Below are 21,434 nucleotides of genomic sequence, written 5' to 3'. Positions count from 1 at the left end.
GCAATCATTTGTAAGTAGAGTCTTACTGATTGCAATTGTAAGATCAAACTTTGGATGAATCTATCCTGTGCTGTTATTACATGATGTCCATTGTATTGCTTATGTACGCTTCAAAACTAAAATCAGAACAAAAACGTTTTTAAAACATGATCAAAAAGTGGACAGCCACGTATCCGACCCAATGGCGGTAAGCTATGCATTTATAGTGTTCCCTTGCATGAATCCTGACTTAAAACATTATTATTGATTAACTGGTGGCCCCAAATATTAGAAAATCTAGGAGAACAATAAAACCAAAAGTAAATGCACTTTTTCCACAACGTCCGCTGACAAGGAAATGAGGCTTTGCTGCTGTATATAATCTCTGCTGGGAAATCAAGATTTTGCCGGTGGTACTCCAGTGGTACAATTGCATTTAGTTACTATCGTGACCCTTTACTTGAATAGTCATTAAAGCATCTTTTCTTTTCATTCTCAGTGAGGGCATTTCGTTAAAGCCTTACAACTAGAATGCATGTCGCCTGTGCTTTCTCTAGATTCCCTAAGGTGACATCCAATTGCTGACAATGCACTGTTGTTTTTAGGTTTAAAAGCATCTCTATAAAACCATCTATTAATTCAAACTGAAGACTTTCACCTCTTTAAACTGTGAGGACATCTAGTTCCCGATTGTGGCAGCTGTCACATGTGATGTCACCGACATTGTCGTTTGTGACTCCAACTATGAAGTCATGCCTGATGTCATGAAAAGTACACTGAAAGCCTTCATGTCATGGAAGCTAGCCTTCACTGTAGCACTGCAATTTTCTACATCACTTCCGCATTCATTCACCCGACGTTTTTTCCTGGGAAAATCTAGAGAATATGCTAGGCAGCAGTTCCTGCACAAAAATCGGCTGTTTAAAACTTCATATTACACATTGGCAATCTAATAACTATCAATTAAAAACTAATCAGTTTTACAAAGGGAATCATTCCTGTGAATCATGGATTTCATGCAAAAGGAAGCTCAGAACATTAAGTTGCAATCATGGGACCAGACAATACAGATATTGAAAGCGTTGACCATGAAAGCATCAAAACACACTGTCCAGTCAAATCACTGCCTTCAACAGTTAAACATTGACCTGCAATCGGTGACTGCTGTAGAGAGCAGCTGCAAACCCTTCTTTTCTACAGAGAAATAGGTTTCTTACGCACCAGTTAACGCTTTCTCTAAACCCCAACCAGATGTATTTGATTGCAGCTGGACCAAAATATACTTGCAATATAAAAGCATACATGACTTGTAACATGTATAATAAGCAATCAAACCCATCTCCGATTTCTGGTGACATTTATAAATGGCTATTCCTTTGGATTCATCTAATAATACACACATCTCAGATTTCAAAATCTGCAAGCCACATAAAATACATTACACGTGCGAATGACAGATTTACAACAACTGCAAGCCCAAAACGAGTTTAACAAGCATTTGCAATGCATCGGTTTCACCTTTGGGACGTTATATGTATTTAGGAATGCAGCATATTAGCCTGGGTGCTGAAACATCTACCGTTTTTCAATATGGAGGGAAGTAAGCATCAAACTACGTGACACGCCAGGTATGGGAACACATGTGGGTGAGATCAGGCATTTAAGAGTGAAGTTAACGGAGAATGCACACTTTGTTTGGAAGGTGGTGTAGTTATTCAACAGGGCTATCACTGATTAAAGTTTGAGCTACGACCGCTTGGCCTCTGAATTGTAAACTTTCTGTCACACCAAAGTGCAAAAGCACTTATCAAGTAAGTTTATTAGAAGAACTCAACCCTGCACAAGGCACATGCCGATTAAGTAGCGTGAAAGATAGTTATATCTCACAGCATGAGTTTGACCCTTTATGTCAGTGTTGTGTGGCCACCCAGCTGTAAAATGTGGCAACCAATGTTGCGCAGTGTGGATTTCTTCTTTTATTAGTCGCTGATGAGTGTATGCAGCCTCCAGATACTTCTATAACCATATTGGCCAAGTACTTTCAGAGCCTCCATCTGGGCAGGAAAGTGGTTTATTGAGTCCAGTACCTAAACTCTCCCAGGCCTTCCCAGCTGTGCAGAGGCCAAACTCAGCTGTTCTGCCAGGTGAAGATCCCTGGATGCCAGAAGACATCTTCCCAGATCCTGTTCTGATCAGGCCCCTACAATCGATTCACTGCAAAGTCTTTTTTACAGTCACGTACTGATATAGGTGACCATCCACATAGCATAAGTTCCATTTAGGAACTATGTAGGCCCATGACCTCCTTCACACAAAGAGAATTTATTAACATGTCTGCCACAATACAGATGAAAACCATATTTGTACATTTGGCTTTATCTCCCCATATATTGCCAAACATTAAAATCATACAGAAAGTGCATTATAGGCCCACTATTGAACGGTCCTTATGCTAACCATGATAGGTGGTGATGGGTAAACTGGGGCCACAGGTTGTCTGATGATTCTTGAGGTTGTTGGAGTGGAATGAACAGGAAAGCTGTGACAAAAATGTAAGAAATCTGTGCTTAAAGGGTTTGATATTCACTGTATGCTGGCAGCTGTGTTACTAATGAGGCAGGCATGCTGAGCGGCACCTATTAGGGTTTCAGTTCCCTTCCTTTACCATTAGTGTGGGCGAGTAAGGGTTCCTGGGCACAGCTAAAGTGAAGGGCATCGTGTATTTGTCCCTCTGGTGGGAAACGATAAGACTGGAGGGCATTTGGAATCAGAAGGGGGGACCCAGAGCAATGCTCCTGTCTGTGGCCTGAGTGTGGGAGTAAAAGAAGGCTCACCAGTCTAAGGATGCCTGCAAGGGGTGCTTTGTGAGACTTTATAGGGCCAGCCCCTGCACATCCATTCACAGAGAGGCCCATCCTCCATCCCCCAATAGTCTCTTGAGCAGGAGCCATGATGACCCAATGAAGTTTTTCAAACATGCACACCTAAGCATGGTTTGTGATAGATGCTCATGGGTTGCAGGAAGTTGTCATGTCTCCCGGCGCCCCTCCCTTTCGTCGGCTCACTCACCGGACGGCGGCTCTGTCTTCACTCGGGGCTCTCCCTCCAGTCGGGGAGCCTCAGGGGGGTGGGAGGGGGCAGGCACCGGCAATGTGCTTCGCGCCCCCTCCGCTCGCTTCTGAAGGCCGCTCCTCTCGCCGCAGGGCTCCCTCCGCTCACGGGGGCCCTGCAGTCCAGCTGCCATCACTCTTCCTCTTCTCCCCGGACCCGGCGGTGATTACCCGGCACTTCGGAGATTCCCTCGGCGAGGACGGGGTCGAACGGCTGACTCGGCTTCCGGATCCTCGCTGGGGCGGCTCCACTGCTGCGGCCCAATCCGGTCGCGGCTCTGCGAGCCTCCATACACGCCCAGCTTCTGCGGGCAAGGCATCGAATGAGAGCGCGGCTCTCGGGACAGGCCTACTGCAAACGGCCAATCAGAGCGCGCCTCCTGTAAACAGAGGACCAATCAGGTCGCGGCCCCTTCGTTTCTCTCGCTTCAGCTTCTGATCACTTTCAGGCCCCCGGGCCGCAGCGGTGAGAACACGGGGCAATGCCGGGTTGAGGTGGCCACTCGATCGGGCCATAACAGGACAGCGAGGAGGGGGGACAGCGAGGAGGGGGGAGGGGGGACGGCGGGAGGAGGGACACAAGGCAGGACAGCAGCAGAGGGGGCGGGAATGGACAGCGCATCTGAATTCACTTTCAGTGAAAGGGGAGGGAACGGGAAAAAACGTAACTCCGCCCTGGGAAAAAATCTCGGGAACGCCCCCGAATCTGGTCCGGCCTTGACGGACAGATCCGGCACTCAATGGCTAGCCTCCATTTATGGAGCTAACCAATGAGAGCCGGGGGACGTTCCAGGAGTCCTTATTGACGACATAGGATTTCACCTGCGCTGAAGAGCTGCGCAGAGCGCAGCCTTCGGCAGGTGAAACCCAAAAACAGAATGGGTAACAGGACTAGCGTAATGATGCGATCTGGGAGATGTGGTGGCTTTTGCAAACCACTCATTCTCCGTGTCTGCTGTTGAGAATGCAACGACAGGCCGCAAAATTGCATATCTGACCTGCACAAACGGTGACTTATTTGGTCTTATATCATTTTTATAGCTTGATGCACGTGCATACCATGCAGGAATGACATTTTACCTATTAACATATTGAATAACAACGCTACCTTTAAAAAAAACTCATCATAAAAAGAACACAGTTCGACAGAAAAGCCTATCCGCCTGACTAACAAACAAAATATATCAAAAGCAAATACACTTAAAGTGTTTATTTTACTGCACAAACTACCAAATAGTAAAACACAGCATCCTTCTTACAGCTTTCAATAAACATTTTTTACGCTGTGCTAAACAAACCGAAAGTATGAGCTATAAAAACAAAAGACATGATTTTGATAATAAAAAAACCCTACTAGTCGATCTGGGGGTTCTATGTACATTAACACTATTGTTGGACTTCGGTCTTGTGCATAGTCTCAAACCTTTCAATGGCCTTTCAAGTATGCATTTCCAAAACCTTTTTTTTTCTTTAATATAAACCGGAATAATTATGATTTGGCACACAACGTACACACCTACACAATAAGAGAGCACGAGTAAAATTGGAACAAACAACCCTATATATTAATAGGCATTTCAGTGGACTCCTATACATAGAAAACAGATGAGGCCTAGTATACTGCCGAGCAAAACAAGCACCAATTCTCCGAGGACTCAAACCTTAATAAGCACTGGGATGCAACTAATAAGCGACCTGCCTTTAGGAAAAAACACAAGCACCCACGAGAACCCCAAGGGTTGCACTCGAATTAGTAAACAGCAGTCAGGAGCGAAAGCCTCCACCCAGACCTCCCGTGCAAGGCTCACCTTCAGCCAATCGGCCATAACAATAACGGATGGGTCTGTGATTGTGCTGAGCAATTCCTTTGTGGCTCGCTTCTTCTCTTCCCTGTAGTTTTTCTTTTGAACCTACAAAAACACAATCCAGACAAGCAGTGAATGTCAATTCCGTAGAACAACGGCAAAGCTGAACAGAAGATATTTCAATGAATGTGGCACTGGAAATGTGAGGGGAGAAAGGTTTGGGGGAATGTAGGTTACCAATAGTAAATTACACATTGAATTCGGACTATATTTGCGTATTTTCAAGGACAGTGGGGTTGGATATGTAAATTGACATTTTCTACCTATGATAGACAACACTAAATACGGGAAAAGCTCCATTCTTCAGAAGGAGCCATTCTATTTCATTCGTTTTTGTTGTAGAATTTGGCAGAGCACCGTCTTAGGGGCACTCCTGCTTTTGTCTTCAATCCATATGCATAAAATAGCCATTGCCAATCAAAGCAATCTTAATATGAAAAGGCGACAGGGTATGAATCAGGACTCATTAACCAGCATGAAGATATAAGAAGCTATTGTTAAGAGTGATATAGATTATGGCAATCCCAATTTCTTTAATTCCTCTCCCGCCCCCATCTCTGCATGGGTCTATAACTTTGAATTTAACGTATTACATGTATATCATTCTTTACTGCTTTTACTATGTTTTGCACCATTGACAGCAGTGTTTTTTCCATCCATTTTCTAGTATTTCTGGGACACATTTTTAATGCTACCCCCGAGCATTCATCCTGACCCACGATCTCATCTGCTACTTCTGAAGGTACTCTTCCTGAAAAAAGTACTCGGTTTAGTTCGACAAGGAGGGATCATTTCTCTGTGTAATACCCGTTCACATTTCTTTAATCTTACATTCTTCGGGTGGCACACTTCTGTGTTAACTAAGTTCCACTATAAAAGTGGATCTCTGTACAACGATTTACAGACATTCTATATCAGTAGCTCGGTATAATAAAAACCAATGGAGAATGTTGCACGGTGCATTTCAGTTACTTTACATTCAGATATGGCTAAGAAGGAGATATGTGGTGCAGACCTTACGTATGACTCGAACTTAGATGCTGAACAGTCTTTAAGGCAGCAGGATTTAAATCCATATGTCATTACAAGAAGATGAATTCTTCAAGCACTCAATAAACCATTGGACTAATACTACTGTTGAACTCAGAATAAGTACAGGAATTTATGAAGCCATAAAGAGCAGCATTACCACTGAGCAAGGTCAAACTAAGTAATGTCTCGGTGCAACATTGTCAAGTTTCACCAACAATCAAGCAGTACGTTTCGTCTTCTGTAGCATAATTCCTGGACTCATCCAGAGACAGGCACATCCCTCAAGGGCGCACGCCACAGTTGTGTAATTTTTTACCATTTGAGGACATGCCGTGAGGTGACAAATTATGGTAGCATGCACATAGAAATCTGATGGACAAGTTACTTACCTATGGTAATGCTCTTTTTGGTGGATATTCTCACAGCAGACTCTTCATGTTTAGATTATTACCAGGTGACTGCCTGAATTTGGAGATGTTTTCAGCAATGCTCCCCGCGTGCTACTAGGTGGTGCACTAAGGCTCTGTGGTGAGTTCCTACTGCCTGGTATGCAATGAAGCATAGCTGCATAGAATTGCTATTCCTACACACGAACATTAGTTTATCCATTTTCGTACCTCTGAACCATCAGATGCTGACAATTCTGAACAAACTGCAGGTGACAATGTTTCAAATTCTAACTCAGAAACTTAATATGATGTTCTTGAGCCCACTCCACACAAACGAGCGGTAGGAGTGCTTGTAGGAATCTGCAGTTAAAGTATCTATCAGAAAGAGTGTTACCTAAGGTATGTAACTTGTTCTTTGGATACTTCTAACCACAGATTACTCACTTTTAGAATAGAAATCACAGCAGTGTCCCTTCCACCCTCTGTCGAGAGGGCTCAGATTAGGAGGCCTTGCAGGATAGAACATGCTAAATGGCTCTCCTATATAGCACCATTTGACTCACCTTCACAAAACTTTAAAACAGAAATAATTCTCATCCACCTCTGGTTCTGCCTGGAAAGTTTCAGGGTGATCCCTCAAATGGGGGCTAAGAAAAAAGGGAAGGCCGTCCAACAACCTAATTTACCCATTAATTTTTCCATAGGGAAATTAAACAGTGATACCGCAAAAACTGCTGAAGAGACTTTTACTAGAAAGCTAGATCTTGGTCCAGAAAGCATAATTTTTGTAATTTGGTGTAAATCCATTTAGTAATTTTGAAGAAATTAAGGTTAAAAAATAATTTAATATATTGTCCTGCTCCATATAAGAACTGATTGGCTGCCACCACATCTAAAAATATGTGCTGCTAGTCATCTTAGGTCTCGGGGACTTAGTACCCTGTCCTAGAATAAAGGCCAAAAACAGCAATTTTATTATATTGGTGCCACTGACCCAGTATAAAAGGAATGGCCTCCCACTGTACAAACCTCTCCCCCTTGCCCCTACCCCCCAAACTACTGTTGTGGCCCCAGAGACCCTATCCCGAGGTAGCTATTTACAAATGGGGAGACCCCTTTAGCCATTGTTGTTTTCTGTGAATATATATGTTTGTTTAATCATTCTTCAGGATAGTTCTACAATGGCTGCCACTACATCCTGGCTTGATGGATCACTCTGAATCGTTCAAGGAAGGAGATGAGGAGAATCAACTTTCTATGAAGTTTTGTGAAGATTTGTCTAACTGAGCCAAAGTTATAAGCAATCAAAAAAGCTTTGCCTTTAGAAACATGGTCTTAACTATAATTGGTGACTGCCACGGGAGCAAAAAAATGATATGCCTTTAGGGATTAGTGGGTGCTAGTGTACTCCCTTAACACCAGTGGTGCCGTGAATCGTGAATCAGACGAGGCCGCTAGTGCGCCAAATATGGCAAAAAACTCCATCCAATCGTGTTTGGTTGCTTTTTCAACATTGTGTGTGTATTATATATATATATATATATATATATATATATATATATATATATATATATATATATATATATATATATATATATATATATATATATATATATATATATATATATATATAGTCGCACAAGGTTACAGGGACAATATAGTTAGGTTCAGATTTTACACACACAAACCATAGAAATTGAATATGCTACTTACCAGTATGCATCTGTTCTTGGCATGTAGGGCTGCTAACATTCATATCTAGTGCATAGATCGCCGCCTAGTGTTGGGTCCGGATGATTGCACATTGTTGTCCTGGAAGAGTCTTCGAAGTATCACGAAATAGGTGGCTCCTCCCCTGGACTACAGTGCGCATGGGCATCGACTCCATCCCCAGATTGTTTTTAGCCATTGTGGCAGAGATGGAGTGAAACAGTGTACAGGATGTCCATGCTAATGATGAATGCAAGAGAGTGTCTGCAGCCGCTACGGGCACCGGGGAGGAGGGCGGGCGATATGAATGTTAGCAGCCCTACATGCCAAGAACAGATGCATACTGGTAAGTAGCATATTCAGTTCGAGGCATGTGGGCTGCTAAATTCATATCTAGTGCATAGAATACACAGCAGTCCCTCCATTAAGGGCGGTTGCCCGTGCCAGCTGCAGAAGCTTGAAAAAGTGTCTTGAGAACAGCCTGTCCTACAGCTGCTTGCTGTTTGGAATGCACATCTACGCAATAATGCTTGGTAAATGTGTGTGGTGTAGACCATGTGGCTGCTCTACAAATGTCTTCTAAAGGAATGTTCCCCAGGAAAGCCACGGAGGCCCCCAATTTGCGTGTAGAGTGCGCCCTTGGGGGTATTGTTAAAGTGTGTTTAGCCTTTTGATAACAGATTTGAATGCATTTAACAATCCATCTGGCTATTCCTGCTTTGGAAATGGGGTTGCCTTTGTGTTGTGCTGAGAAGGCAACAAAAAGTTGTTGTGTCTTCCTAAAGGGTTGTGTCCTGTCAATGTAGTACATTAGCGCCCTCCTAACGTCTAATGTATGAAGCATTCTTTCTGCTACCGTTTGCGGGTTTTGGAAAAAAGCAGGCAGGTCAATAGTTTGGTTGATATGAAACTGTGACACCACCTTTGGAAGGAATTTGGGGTTAGTACGGAGCACTACCCTGTTAGAGTGTATTTGGATGAATGGCTCTTGGACTGTGAGCGCTTGCAGCTCACTAACACGCCTGAGCGACGTGATAGCAATGAGAAAAGCCACTTTCCCTGTTAGAAATTGAATTTCGCATGAGTGCAGTGGCTCGAAAGGTGGGCCCATCAGCCTAGTGAGGACCACATTGAGGTTCCACACAGGAGCTGGTGGAGTTCTAGGAGGAATGACTCGTTTCAGTCCCTCTAGGAAGGCTTTAATGGCAGGCCCTCTGAAAACAGAGAGGTGCTGCCGATTCTGGAGGTAAGCCGCTATGGCGGATAAATGTATCCGAATGGAAGCGTACGCCAGATTGCATTTGTAAAGATGTAACAAATAGCAGATGATGTTAGGAATGGATGCATCTAGCGGGTTGATATTGTTGTCTGTACAGTAAATGACAAACCGCTTCCATTTTGCAGCATAGCAAGCTCTGGTCGTGGGCTTCCTTGCCTCACGGATGATGTCCATGCATTCAGGAGGCAGGTTGAGGTAGCCAAATTCTAAGACCTCAGGAGCCAGATCGCCAGATTGAGCTGTTGTGGATCTGGATGCTGAATGTCGCCATGGCTCTGCGTCAGGAGGCTGGGTGTGAGATGCAGCCTTTGATGCGGTACCACGGAAAGTTCTAGAAACGTGGTGTACCACGGTTGGCGTGCCCATGTTGGAGCAACTAGGATGAGAGTCATCGAGTGTTGCTTTAGCTTTCTTGCCACCAGCGGAATGAGAGGCGCTGGGGGAAAAGCGTACGCAAATTTGCCTGACCAGTTCATCCATATCGCATTCCCCTGCGATTGCGGATGAGGGAACCTGGCGGCAAAGCTTTGGCATTTTGCGTTTTCCCTTGTGGCAAACAGGTCTATCTGTGGATGACCCCACTGCTGGAAGTACGGGTGGAGCACTGATGGATGAATCTCCCACTCGTGCATTTGATGGCTGTACCTGCTGAGCAGATCCGCCATCTGATTGTCCTTGCCGGGGAGGTGTTCTGCCATGAGGAAAATGTTCCTCTGAATGGCCCACTTCCACATGCTCTGAGCCAGATGAGACAGCTGTGGTGAGTGAGTACCTCCTTGCTTTTGGATGTAGTACATGGCTGGCATGTTGTCCGTCCGGATCAACACGACTTTGTTGCACAAATGTACCTTGAAGGACTTTAGCGCCATGAAGATTGCCATCAATTCTAGGTAGTTGATGTGCAACTTCTGTTGTTGAGTGGACCACAGTCCCTGCACAGTGTAGTGGAGCACATGAGCTCCCCATCCTTGGAGAGAAGCGTCCGTCGTCAGGATAATCTGTGGCACCGGCTCTTGGAACAGTCGTCCCTTGCAAAGGTTGTGTGGATTCCACCAATGCAGAGAGTTGTATGCCCGACCGGTCACCAACACTAGGTCAGTCAGTTGTCCCCGAGCCTGTGTCCACTGATTTGCCAAGCATTCTTGGAGAGGACGCATGTGCAACCTCGCGTGCGGGACTATGAAAATGCAGGAGGCCATCACGCCTATCAACTGCATGAACACTCTCGCTGGTAGGGAGTGTTGCGGTCTGAACCGTTGGATTAGTGACTGGATGCTGTTGATCCTGGCTGGGTTTGGCTGAGCCATAGCAGTCAGGGTGTTTATTGTCGCGCCTAGATACTGCCGCACGTGGGCCGGTTGAAGGTGCGACTTTGGGTAGTTTAGCGAGAATCCCAGACTGTGAAGGAGGTGAATAGTGTGGGACATGCCAGCGGCGCATTGTATTTCCGACTTCGCTTGAACAAGCCAGTCGTCTATGTAGGGGTAGACATGTATGTTCTGCCGTCTGAGGTGCGCCGCTACTGTCGCCAGACACTTTGTAAACACTCTGGGGGCAGTAGTCACCCCGAAGGGTAGGACTTTGAACTGATAGTGTTTGTTTTGAATGGTGAACCTGAGGTACTTTCTGTGGGATGGGTGGAGTGGGATGTGAAAGTAAGCATCCTTGAGGTCCAAGGTTGCCAGGAAGTCCCCTTGGTTTAGCAGGGGAAGAATTTGTTGCAGTGTCAGCATGTGAAAGTGTTCTGACAGTATATACATGTTGAGGGGGCGTAGATCCAGAATAGGTCTGAGGGATCCGTCCTTTTTTGGGATGAGGAAGTACAGGGAATAGACCCCTGTGCCTTCCTCCTCCGTTGGTACGAGCTCTATTGCGCCCTTTTGCAGCATTACCAAGACCTCCTGCTGCAATAAGTGCAAGTGCTCTGCCGACATAGGACGGTGTCTTGGTGGAATGTTGGGAGGAGTGGATGTTAACTCCAAACAATAACCGTATTGGATCAGTTTTCTCACCCACCTGTCTGTGGTGATGGATGTCCAGACTGGCAGGAACTGCTAGAGTCTCCCCCGACAGGTGTTGGATGGTCGGGGGGCAGTGACAGAGAGTCACTGTTTATTGGCGGCAGAGGAACGGGAGTTGTTGTTCCCTCTGCCTCTGCCCTTGGCACTGTTACCTCTGTAACCCCCTCTACCTTGCTTGGGGTAGGAGGATTGTGCACCACCCTTTGTAAATTGTGATTGTTGACCCAAGTGTCCTCTGGTAACACCACACGCTCCTGAGCGACGAAAAGTGTTACCTCTGAATTGTTGGGACTGAAGTGCCCCCATGGACTTAGCAGTCTCGTTGTCCTTTTTAATCTTTTCATGTGTGGTGTCTACATCTGGGCCAAACAGTCTGTCAGGATTGACGGGCTGGTTGAGGATTGTAGTTTGGATGTCAGGCTTAAATCCAGATATACGAAGCCAAGCTTGTCGTCTTAGCATGACGCTAGTGTTAATCCCCCTAGCCGCCGTGTCTGCCACATCAAGCGCACACTTTATTGCAGCGTTTGATATAAGCTTCCCCTCTTGTATGAGCATTTCGGCTGCTTCTTTATACTCATCAGGTAGATGTTGAAGGAGCTGTTCTAGGGTGTCGTAATGCGCCCTATCGTAACGCGCCAATAGTGCCTGTGTGTTTGCTATACGCCATACATTGGCAGCCTGCGCAGCCACCCTCTTGCCGGATGCCTCAAGCACTTTCGACTCCTTGTCAGGGGGAGGAGCTTCACCCGTAGTTTGGGAGTTTGCCCTCTTGCGGGCATTGGCGACCACCAACGAGTCCAGAGGCAACTGTCCTCGAATATATGCAGGATCTCCAGGTGCTGGCCTGTATTTTTTCTCGATACATGGGTTCACCACTCTTGCCCTGGAAGGTTCCTTAAAGATCTCTGGTGCATGTCTAAGGACACCTTTGAGCATAGGAAGTATTTTAACAGTTCTTTCTGAGACAGAGAAAGTGTTAAACAAAAAGTCTTCCTCCACCGGGTCAGCATGCATGTCTACATCATGATTTGCTGCTGCCCGTTCGATTAAAGCATTAAATGCTGCAGAATCCTCAGTTGGAGATGTACGTGCCCCAAAACCTTGTGGATCTTGTACCACCTGCTGTCCACCTAGGTCCCCAGTGTCGTCATATGTGTCCTGCTGAACATCAGGGTCATTGTCCACTGGGAAATTGTATTGGTCGTCTTCCTCATCATCCTCTCCCCCTGATTGGTATGGGGAAGGTGATGGACTCCTTCTTGGTGGTGGAAGAATGGGCTCAATAAGGGCAGGACTGTCCAGTGCTGTCCTCTTTTTCTTCAGTGGAATAACATATGATTCCAGTGGTTGAGAAGTGATCTTTCTTTTGTAAATGGTCAGTTTCCCCGTGTGGGCATCGATGTAATGCTCTGATTGGGCAACTGAGGCCTGAAGCGCCGAAGGAGCCGAAGTCTGTGGCACCGATCTAGGTGCAAACGCCTTTGGTGGCACCTTTGGTGGAAGAGTGTAAAGCAGCTTGGCTGATGACTTCTGAGGAGCGTCCACCTCCTTTGGAGCCGACGGCGTGGGAGCCGTCGTGGACAAAGCTTTTTCCCGAATCCGTTTCAGGGAGTCGGTGACCTGCGCAGTGAAGGAGGCGGAGGGTGTGGCAGGCGACGGCCGGTGTCCGGTGGCGTCGGAATCCCTCGGTGTCGACGGTATTTGCGTCGACGAATCTTCAGCCGCATTGTGGCGCGGGTCCTTGGTAGACTTTTGCGCCGACGCCGATGCTGCAGAGTCGACATCCTTGTGCCGATGCGTAGTGCCTGCGGCCTTCGGTTCGTGGCTTGTAGTCGACTTTTGTTCGACTGGGCGTTTAGTTGGCTGCGCCGTAGGAGCGTCTGAAGGCGTGTGCACCGACTTCGACGACCGTGCCGGAGCAACAGAGGCAGACTCTTGATGGACGGCCTTCTTGGAGGACGAGTCCTTGTGCACCTTGTGTGGCGCTGCCGTCTCGACAGCCTTCTTCGACTTCTGTGGCCCGGAGGTGGACGGAGCCGATGAAGGAGCCGGTTTCGAAACCGTTTGCCGGACGTCGTCCGTCTTTGGTGTTGTCGCGTCCGGTAGTTTCGTTTTCGATTTTGCCTGGACGTCGGCCATTTTGTCTTTTGTCGAAGCCGTGTGTTTCGGTTTCGATTTCGGCTGGACGTCGGCCATCTTAGGTGCCGTAGAGACCGAAGGTTTCGGTTTCGGTTTCGATACGGTTAATGGCGGCTCCGCTTGAGTGTCCGTGGCCGGGGCGAGAAGGCGGGGCCGGGGATAGCGGTGCGGGGTCGTGGGTAAGGCCGAGTGGCGATCCCGTGACCTGAGCCTGAACCATGTAGACTTCGGGGCATAGCTCCTCCTCTGAGCTATCTTCCGTGGCCCCATAAACTTCTTCGTCGTCCCCTACCTCCTCGACGTATTCAGTGTCCTGGCCATGCCCTTCGACGTGTTCCTCGGCATCGGACTGGACCTCCGTCGTCGGAGGCGAAATTTGGAGATGATGGCTACTGCCTTCCACCGCGGGGTCGTCGAATATGTCGTCGGGTGCCGGTGCCGCTCGCTGGGCCTCGAGGCGCGCCGCGCGCCGATGCTTGAGCGTCTTCTTTGACCTGAATTGAGAGCAGGCCATACAGTTGTCTTCGTTGTGGTCCGGTGACAGGCATTTGTTACAGACCGGATGCACATCGATGTGTGGATATTTGGAACCACAGATGGGGCAGTATTTAAATGGGCTCCGCTCCATGGTAAGGTTGTCGGGTCTTGCTGCGACGAGAGGGCCTCGATGTCTGAAGAGTAACTTGACTCCGTTGATTTCCGGCTCCGAGAGTCGGACGACGCTCGAGACCGTGCGCAAACAATACCGACGCTGGTAATGAAGGCCTTTTGGCCTTAAAAACAAGTTTATCGGTTCCGACACGGAGACGTCGAGAACCACATCCGAACCCAATGGCGGAAAAAAACAATCTGGGGATGGAGTCGATGCCCATGCGCACTGTAGTCCAGGGGAGGAGCCACCTATCTCGTGATACTTCGAAGACTCTTCCAGGACAACAATGTGCAATCATCCGGACCCAACACTAGGCGGCGATCTATGCACTAGATATGAATTTAGCAGCCCACATGCCTCGAACTTAGCAGTTATACTTATCTCAAGAAACTATAAATCGTGCCCTATGGTAACTATAACTTTCACACACATTTCATCTCCAACATTTGATCTTTTATATATTCACATGGTTGAACAGGAATAGCAAGCAGTACACCTAATGAAATACAACAAAGCGGGAAGATGGCTCCCCTTTAGTTAAAGAGGTTTCTCAGATTGCCTGTTACACTGCTGCGTCAGCTCCTGTGTCCACATCTAGGTAGTAATGCTTCGTATAACGTATGCCTGCTGCTCCAGGATGCTGCACAACAAATCTCTCAAAGGCACCCACGCATAGAGTGCTGTAGTTGAAGTCATGCCCCTGGTGGAATGCACCCTCACTCTCTCCTGAAGAGGATGATTGGCTTTGGCATGACAGAAGGCAATACAAGATGAGTCAATGTGCTATACCCTATTTGGACAGGGGTTGGTCTTTTCTGTGGTGGTGAAAATGACAAGTTGCTGGCCTGATGTGTAAATGTCAATGGTTGTCTATATAGAACTTGAGACATCTACAGAAGTCTGGAGAGTAAAGATATTTCTGCTGGTAAAGATGGATTTAGAAAGAAGAACTTAAGAATAACAAGCTCATTCAAATGCAAGTCAGCAGGCACCTTCGAATGACTTTAGGATTGGTTCTGAGTATCACTCGGTCCAAAGTGAACCGAAGAAAAGGTTCTCCGATTGTGAAATCCTGAATCTCTACCACTCTTCTACCGGATGTCAGAGCTTGCAGTAGTGCGGTCTTCCATTAAAGACATTTAAATCCGCTCTATGTATAGGTTTGAAAGGAGGGAACATTAGCTGACTGAGGACTTTATTAAGTTCCCATGGAACCGGAGGATGCCAAAGAGGTGGAAAAGTTTGTAAGAGACCTTTCATAAATTGTTTAATGATCCTTTGGGAAAACAGAGCAGCTGTCCAACTGTCAGTACTTCTAAAACTGGAGATTGTAGCCAGATGAACCCCGACTGAAGCATATTTGCGACCACTTTGGCTAAACCTAACCACTATGACAGGTTCTGAGAAGGCTTTATTTGAAGCGAAGCAGGTGAGGACCATTATTCCTGCACCAGACACAGAAATGCTCCCACTTAGTGTTGCAAGTCTTATTAGAGGCTCGAGCACAAGCCTGGCACAGAATCTGTTTACACTCTTGTGGGAAATCCAGATGGCCAATTCTAGGTGGTCAGGTACAATGCAGTCAAGATCAGAGACATAGGACTGTGGTGAAGAATCTCTTCTTGATGTCTGGACAATATCCTGGGATGCATCTCCATCGTCCCTGGATACCAAAACCGTAGGGGCAAACAGATCGATTGAGGGGTGAACCCATTGATTGAAGAGGCAATCCACGTATTTCTGTTCTAATTCCAACTCATGACAATCGGTCATTTGCCGCTGAGCGCATCCACCTGATCGTTCTGGCAGTCTGACATATGTTCCACAACAATGTCTATCCTATGGCAAATGGCCCAGTTCCACAGCAGCTGAACTTCACTGAAAGGATCCTGAATGACATTCCTCCTTGATTGGCTATATGTAATGTGGATGTTGTGTTATCTGTTCTGACTAGGACCCTCCAACTTGCCAAACGGGGAAGAAACCCTTGTAAACCCAGTCTTATGACGTGGAGTTCCAACACATTGATGCGGAGCTTCTTCTCTGCATCTGGCCAAAGGCTTGTTGAAAGCTCATGGATGCATCTTTGGTGATTAACAACATTTCTGTTACTGGTAGGAAAGAGGGACCTTCCGTTAGGTTTTATGGAAATATCCACCAGATCAGAGTATGTTTAAAGCACCTTGGGAGACAGACCATATCTTTCCATGAGCCTTTCGCCGGTTTCCATTGCGAATCCAGTTCATGCTGAACAGGTCTCATACGAAGCCTGCAAAACAGAATGGGACCTATACATGATGCCATTATTCCCATTAGGGACTTGTTTTACTCATTTAAATGGATTGCTTTCCAGCAGTAGTCTTGGAGATGGTCTATTACTTATGCTTTCTGCCGATGGAAAGTGGTTTCCCCAACTGAGTGCCTAGTACTGCTCCCAGAAACTGGATCTTTGTTTGGGGTACTGATGGAGATTTCTCCCTGTTCAAAGTGAGGCCTAATCTCCGGAAAGGATTGAACAAGCATTTGTGGATAATTTTACTTGTTCACTGGATGGCGCTTTGACTAGCCAGTCATCCAGGTATAGGAACACCTGGTGACCCTCTCTCCTGAGAAAAGCAGCAACTGGAACAAGACATTTGGTGAATGTTCTCAGTGCTGATTTGAGCCGAAAAGGGAGCACCTTGTACTGGTAGAGTTGACGGTGGCGGCGGGTAAAATTTGAATGTGGCGGGGCATAAAATGAAAGCCATCAATTTTCCATTAGAAAGTGAGGACAACTTTTCAGATCGGGTAGAAGCTAAAGATGCTTGTGCAAGCTGCAGTCTTTGTGTACAGAGAGGCCAGGCCTTGCAGGGAGTCATGCTACAATGTGTGACTGGAGAGGACTGGTAAAAATAAAAGTGTAAACGTTGTAAAAACGAGACAAGCTTTATTTCCCCCTTTGTCTATACATTTGGCTGCATGTGTGCAGCTTCATTCCAGAAACTCTTCTATATCGTTGGCATTAAAAGGATGTGAGACTCGCAGCCATGCATCAATATGACTAAATTGTACACATGGACACTCATTCAAACCTACCCTCTTCACATACAGGGACATCATGCTGTAGAGTGACCAAGCATGGCAGGCAGCAGAAAGATTTCTCTTTCCATATTCATCTCGCTGGACTGTTATGCTAACTGGTAGGGCTTCTCCAAAGGGATTTTAAGTGCATGAATCATGTGTGCATTTTTGTTTCCAAATACTCAAAGTTTTTGGCACAGTCAGTACTTTAAAATATTTTATGTCTAGTGTGCCACGATGAAAAGGAAATGATTGTTTCCATCTTTGTGCAAGATTTAGTAACCTAATGAGTGAGGTGCCCTCCAAAAAGCCGAGAGGGGAACTCTGGGTATCTTTCACTTTATGCAACGCCTATTCCAAATAAAACATGAAAAGCCACCAGCATTCCCTGGGCTGGTTCATAAAGCACTGCAGTTATGCACATCTAACCTAAACTTAGGTCAATGAAAAACAGCATATGCAGGAGCAAAATTCCATACCTGGTTTAGGCTTAATTTTATGCCCACAGCATGGATGGGAAATTCCTCTACTCATTTGGAATTTGTGCACTTACAATTTAACCGTTGGTGGAAGGTGGTGGGCTTTTGCAGGTGAGTCCATCAGCAAAGTTGGTGGACAGTCACCAATAGATGTGTTTGTGGGCACTCCTAAATAATGTGCATGTAGTTTTCTACCCTAGCAATGCACAGAAAGTGACTTTTGTCAAGGAAAAACAGAAAGTGTGTTTCCTGGGTGAGAATAGGGAGAGTATTCCATCAAGAGAAATGGGTGTCTCCTCTTCCAGAATTAATTTCCCTGTAGTAAAATAAAAAATTTGAAGATGCAAAGTACGTTGTCTTATTTGATAAAAAAAAAATACACAGTTTAAACCTTTGACTGGCTGAAATATCGGAGTACTCAAGATTGTGTTTTGAGGCAGCTGTCTTTTGGCAACGACAGAACTACTCAATTTAGAAATATCATTATGCAAGACTTTAAACCAAGAAAAGGGAACTGTGGTTGACGGTAGAAAAGAATGCAAGCACAGAGCCTGTCTGGTTTGTCGGCTCGTTTCGCTTGAAAATTGAATACCTGCTGGTCAGTCTGGGGGAACTGCACATACGATGCTGCCTGAAGTCACACGCATACTGGCAGGTGTACAGTGTTTTCACAGCACTAGTGCAAACAACCATTCACAAACACACAATGGCCTAGTGTATGTATAATTGACAAAAATAATCTTACCTCAGGGATCATCTTTTTTATTGGTGGCCGAGTCGACTCTTCAAAATCCACCCGCACAGGGCATGTGGTCTGGCTGCACTGAAGCGCTGAACATGCCAGGCATGCAGAAACTAAGCATCACTCCTCTCTGCCAATGAAAGTACTGCTCTCATGCTGTTTATAACAGTAAAGTACTGGCTGAGACAGGTGAACAGAGCACTCCATCCGAGACCGATAGGGCTGTGTCTCTGCTTCTCAGCTCCCTTACAGCGATGACTGGGGAAGCCTTAACTACCATTGTCAGGCTGGCTGATAGCAAAATACCAGCCAACCAGATACAAAGCCATAGCTGGTTGCTGCAACAAACCACACCTAGGAGAACAGTGCGTCTTGCCTGCCTGAAGATACCTAAATAAGGTATATGTGGAATGTAATGGCTCGCAGGTCAAGGCCCATATGGAGTAACAGCAGGTAGCAGGTCAACGCCCATATGGAGTAACCACTGCCGAGTGTTGACCAGCTACTGAGAATTTAAGGGACTTCCTGTGCTTTCAATGAATGGGTGTGTGGAAGTAAGCATCCCGAAAGTCCAAGAAGGTCAAATAATCCCTTTCCTGCATCATCTGAAATGACGTCTCAGCTCTCGGAGGCTGAGAATCGCCCTCTTCTTTTTCATTAAGAAGAACCTAGAATCGAAGCCTTGATTGCTTTGTGACTAGGGGACAATTTATATAGCTCCCTTAGAAAGAAGCATGAGAAATTCCATTTGTAGGTCCTTCAAATAAAGATGATGTTCCTTTCTTGGTGGACGAACTGGGGGTCTCTGGATGAACTCAAACGTATGGCCTCACTGGATAATTAGCAAAAAACATTTTTCAGATGGTATATTCGACCATGCGGGAGCAGAAAGAGACATCACCCACAACTTCGGAGGAACACGTGGAAAATGGGGGGGCAACCTGGGTGTAAGGCTCTCTACGTATTATCATTGGTTCGTAGTGCTTGTGAGACCCCCCATAAGTTTGCCTTTGGTTTCAATTAAAGGAGTATCCTTGATTGTATCCAGACTGTCTTTGAGGATAACAAGGGCTGGTTGAATCCTGCTCTGAAATTTTGTGATCTCCATGAGCTTTGATAAAGTAGATGCCCCAAATCAGCGATACTGAGATAGTCCCAACATCTTTGCTATATCAGTGTCTGTTTTAAGACCTTGCAAAGCTTCATCAAAATGTTTACCAAAATGAGTGAGCCCATCAAAAGGCATGTGTAAGATTTTAGATTTAACATCAGTATGGAAGGCTGTGGATTTTAACCTGCCTTGCCTTCTTAGTACAGTCGCTAATGCCAACTGGCAAAAATCTGTCTTTGAAGCATCCATTACCTCGTCAATAAAAGAAGGAAGAGGTTAATGATCCTTCATTTAGGATAGCTCTCACAGTTTCCCTCTTATCCTGAGGGATAATATCCAGAAATGGAACTATGGCATGCCACATCTAACGATCGTAATGACCTAGAATTGTCAGGGCATTGACTGTCTTAATTGAGGCTGCTGCCAAAGAAGAATTCTCCGACTCAGACCAATAATACGTTTGCTATCCTTATCTGGTGGACCAGTTGGTGTTAATGGGGTCTTGGTCCTTCTCTGAGCTGCTGAAGCAATTACAGAATCCGGTCTATTATGACCAGAGAAGCAAACCAGAGCTGAACCCGGGGCTCTGTATTTCTTTTCCAGACGAGGTATCACAGCTGGAACCATTGCAGGTGCCTTCATAATTTCATACCTTCTGGAATAGGTATGGTCGCACTAGAGAGGACTCACCTGGAGGTGGCTGGATGCTGTAATCCTTTGTGCTGACTTGCCCTGCCCTGCCCTGTGTTGCCGCCAAGACTCGCCACACCCGCTTCGCGGGTGCCGCTTTGCGGCGCTTGACCTTGAGGAGGGGCCGCAGTGGAACTTGTGTGTACCGGGGCCGAGACTATCATCTGTAGGGGAGGAGCGCTGCAGGGACTCGCTTGACCAGGAGTCCCGGCATGGCGTTCTACTGCTTGCCGGCGCCCCCTGCTAGCCCCGCCCACGGCCTGTCACATATCCTATTAATCTGACTTTTCCCCCGCCGAGCGGGACGCCGGGCAAAGGGCGGGCCGTCCGGGGCTGGCCAAGGCTGGGCTGGGCCACCCCCCCTGACTGGTTGATTGTGGTTGTATATTCAGGTAGCTAATCTCTGTTCCACGTTGTTTTCTAGGAAGGAGGTGTTGCATTAGGCATAGTTTTCCTAGTTCGGAGTGCCCATGCCAATGTCAACCCGCTCGGGTAAAAGTTTGAGAGGGGGAGGATCCAGCTGTGTAATGGGTACAATGGTATGGATTTAACGCATTTCTGAAGTTTCTCTTTTAAGTCTTATAGAAAACAGTTGATCTGCAGAGGTTATTGGTAGGTTGAATTTCTTGGCAGCTCTTCCAATCAACGAATGAAATTTAGAGATAACATCTATAGCATCTTGTGGAATTGACCCATCGTTTTCACTTGGGACAATAACATCTCTTCCATCATCTCTTCCATTACCATCTGGGTTTAGCTCACCTTCCCTTCCTTCTACACCAGAATAGGTAGAACAATTACAGTAAACATCATCCATGTTTTCTCCATGGACCAATCCCGTTGCGTCTGAGGTAGTGGAGATGGCTATCTAGCAGTGAAATGGGTAAAGGTGCAGGTTGAGGAGGCAGGAGGATGGGAACAGAAGGTAACCCCATATTAGTATTATTAGAAGGCTGCCAGGGTAATAATTTCATAATAGTACCCATCATTTGTTGCAATGTTGATAAGAAGGCTATTGGCATCTGGCTCTCTGTAATATCCAGGTGGTTTTTGTCTTAAAACCATTTGAATACTTCCAGACTTTTACTCCTGCTGACACACATATTCACTGTAGGACTTCTCACGTAATTACCCCCTGAAGATGGTGCATCTCCTTTAGAGGGAAGAAAC

The 21,434-nt window shown here is 46.2% G+C and overlaps 1 protein-coding gene across 6 annotated transcripts in view; it reads right to left on the bottom strand.

The window, feature by feature from the left end:
* The window catches only part of OSBPL8 (oxysterol binding protein like 8), a 1,077,846-nt gene that overhangs the window by 267,128 nt on the left and 789,284 nt on the right, over positions 1-21,434 (bottom strand). For all 6 annotated transcript variants that reach the window (XM_078678323.1, XM_078678342.1, XM_078678332.1 and 3 more), the window contains one exon: positions 4,898-4,999. In XM_078678323.1, the coding sequence (XP_078534449.1) occupies positions 4,898-4,999 (102 nt within the window). The remainder of the gene's footprint in view (positions 1-4,897; positions 5,000-21,434) is intronic.

This window comes from Lissotriton helveticus, chromosome 1_1, assembly GCF_964261635.1.
Source record: "Lissotriton helveticus chromosome 1_1, aLisHel1.1, whole genome shotgun sequence".
Taxonomy (NCBI): domain Eukaryota; kingdom Metazoa; phylum Chordata; class Amphibia; order Caudata; family Salamandridae; genus Lissotriton; species Lissotriton helveticus.
Note: the sequence above shows the minus strand (reverse complement) of the source record. Positions and strands in the feature narration are given on the sequence as shown.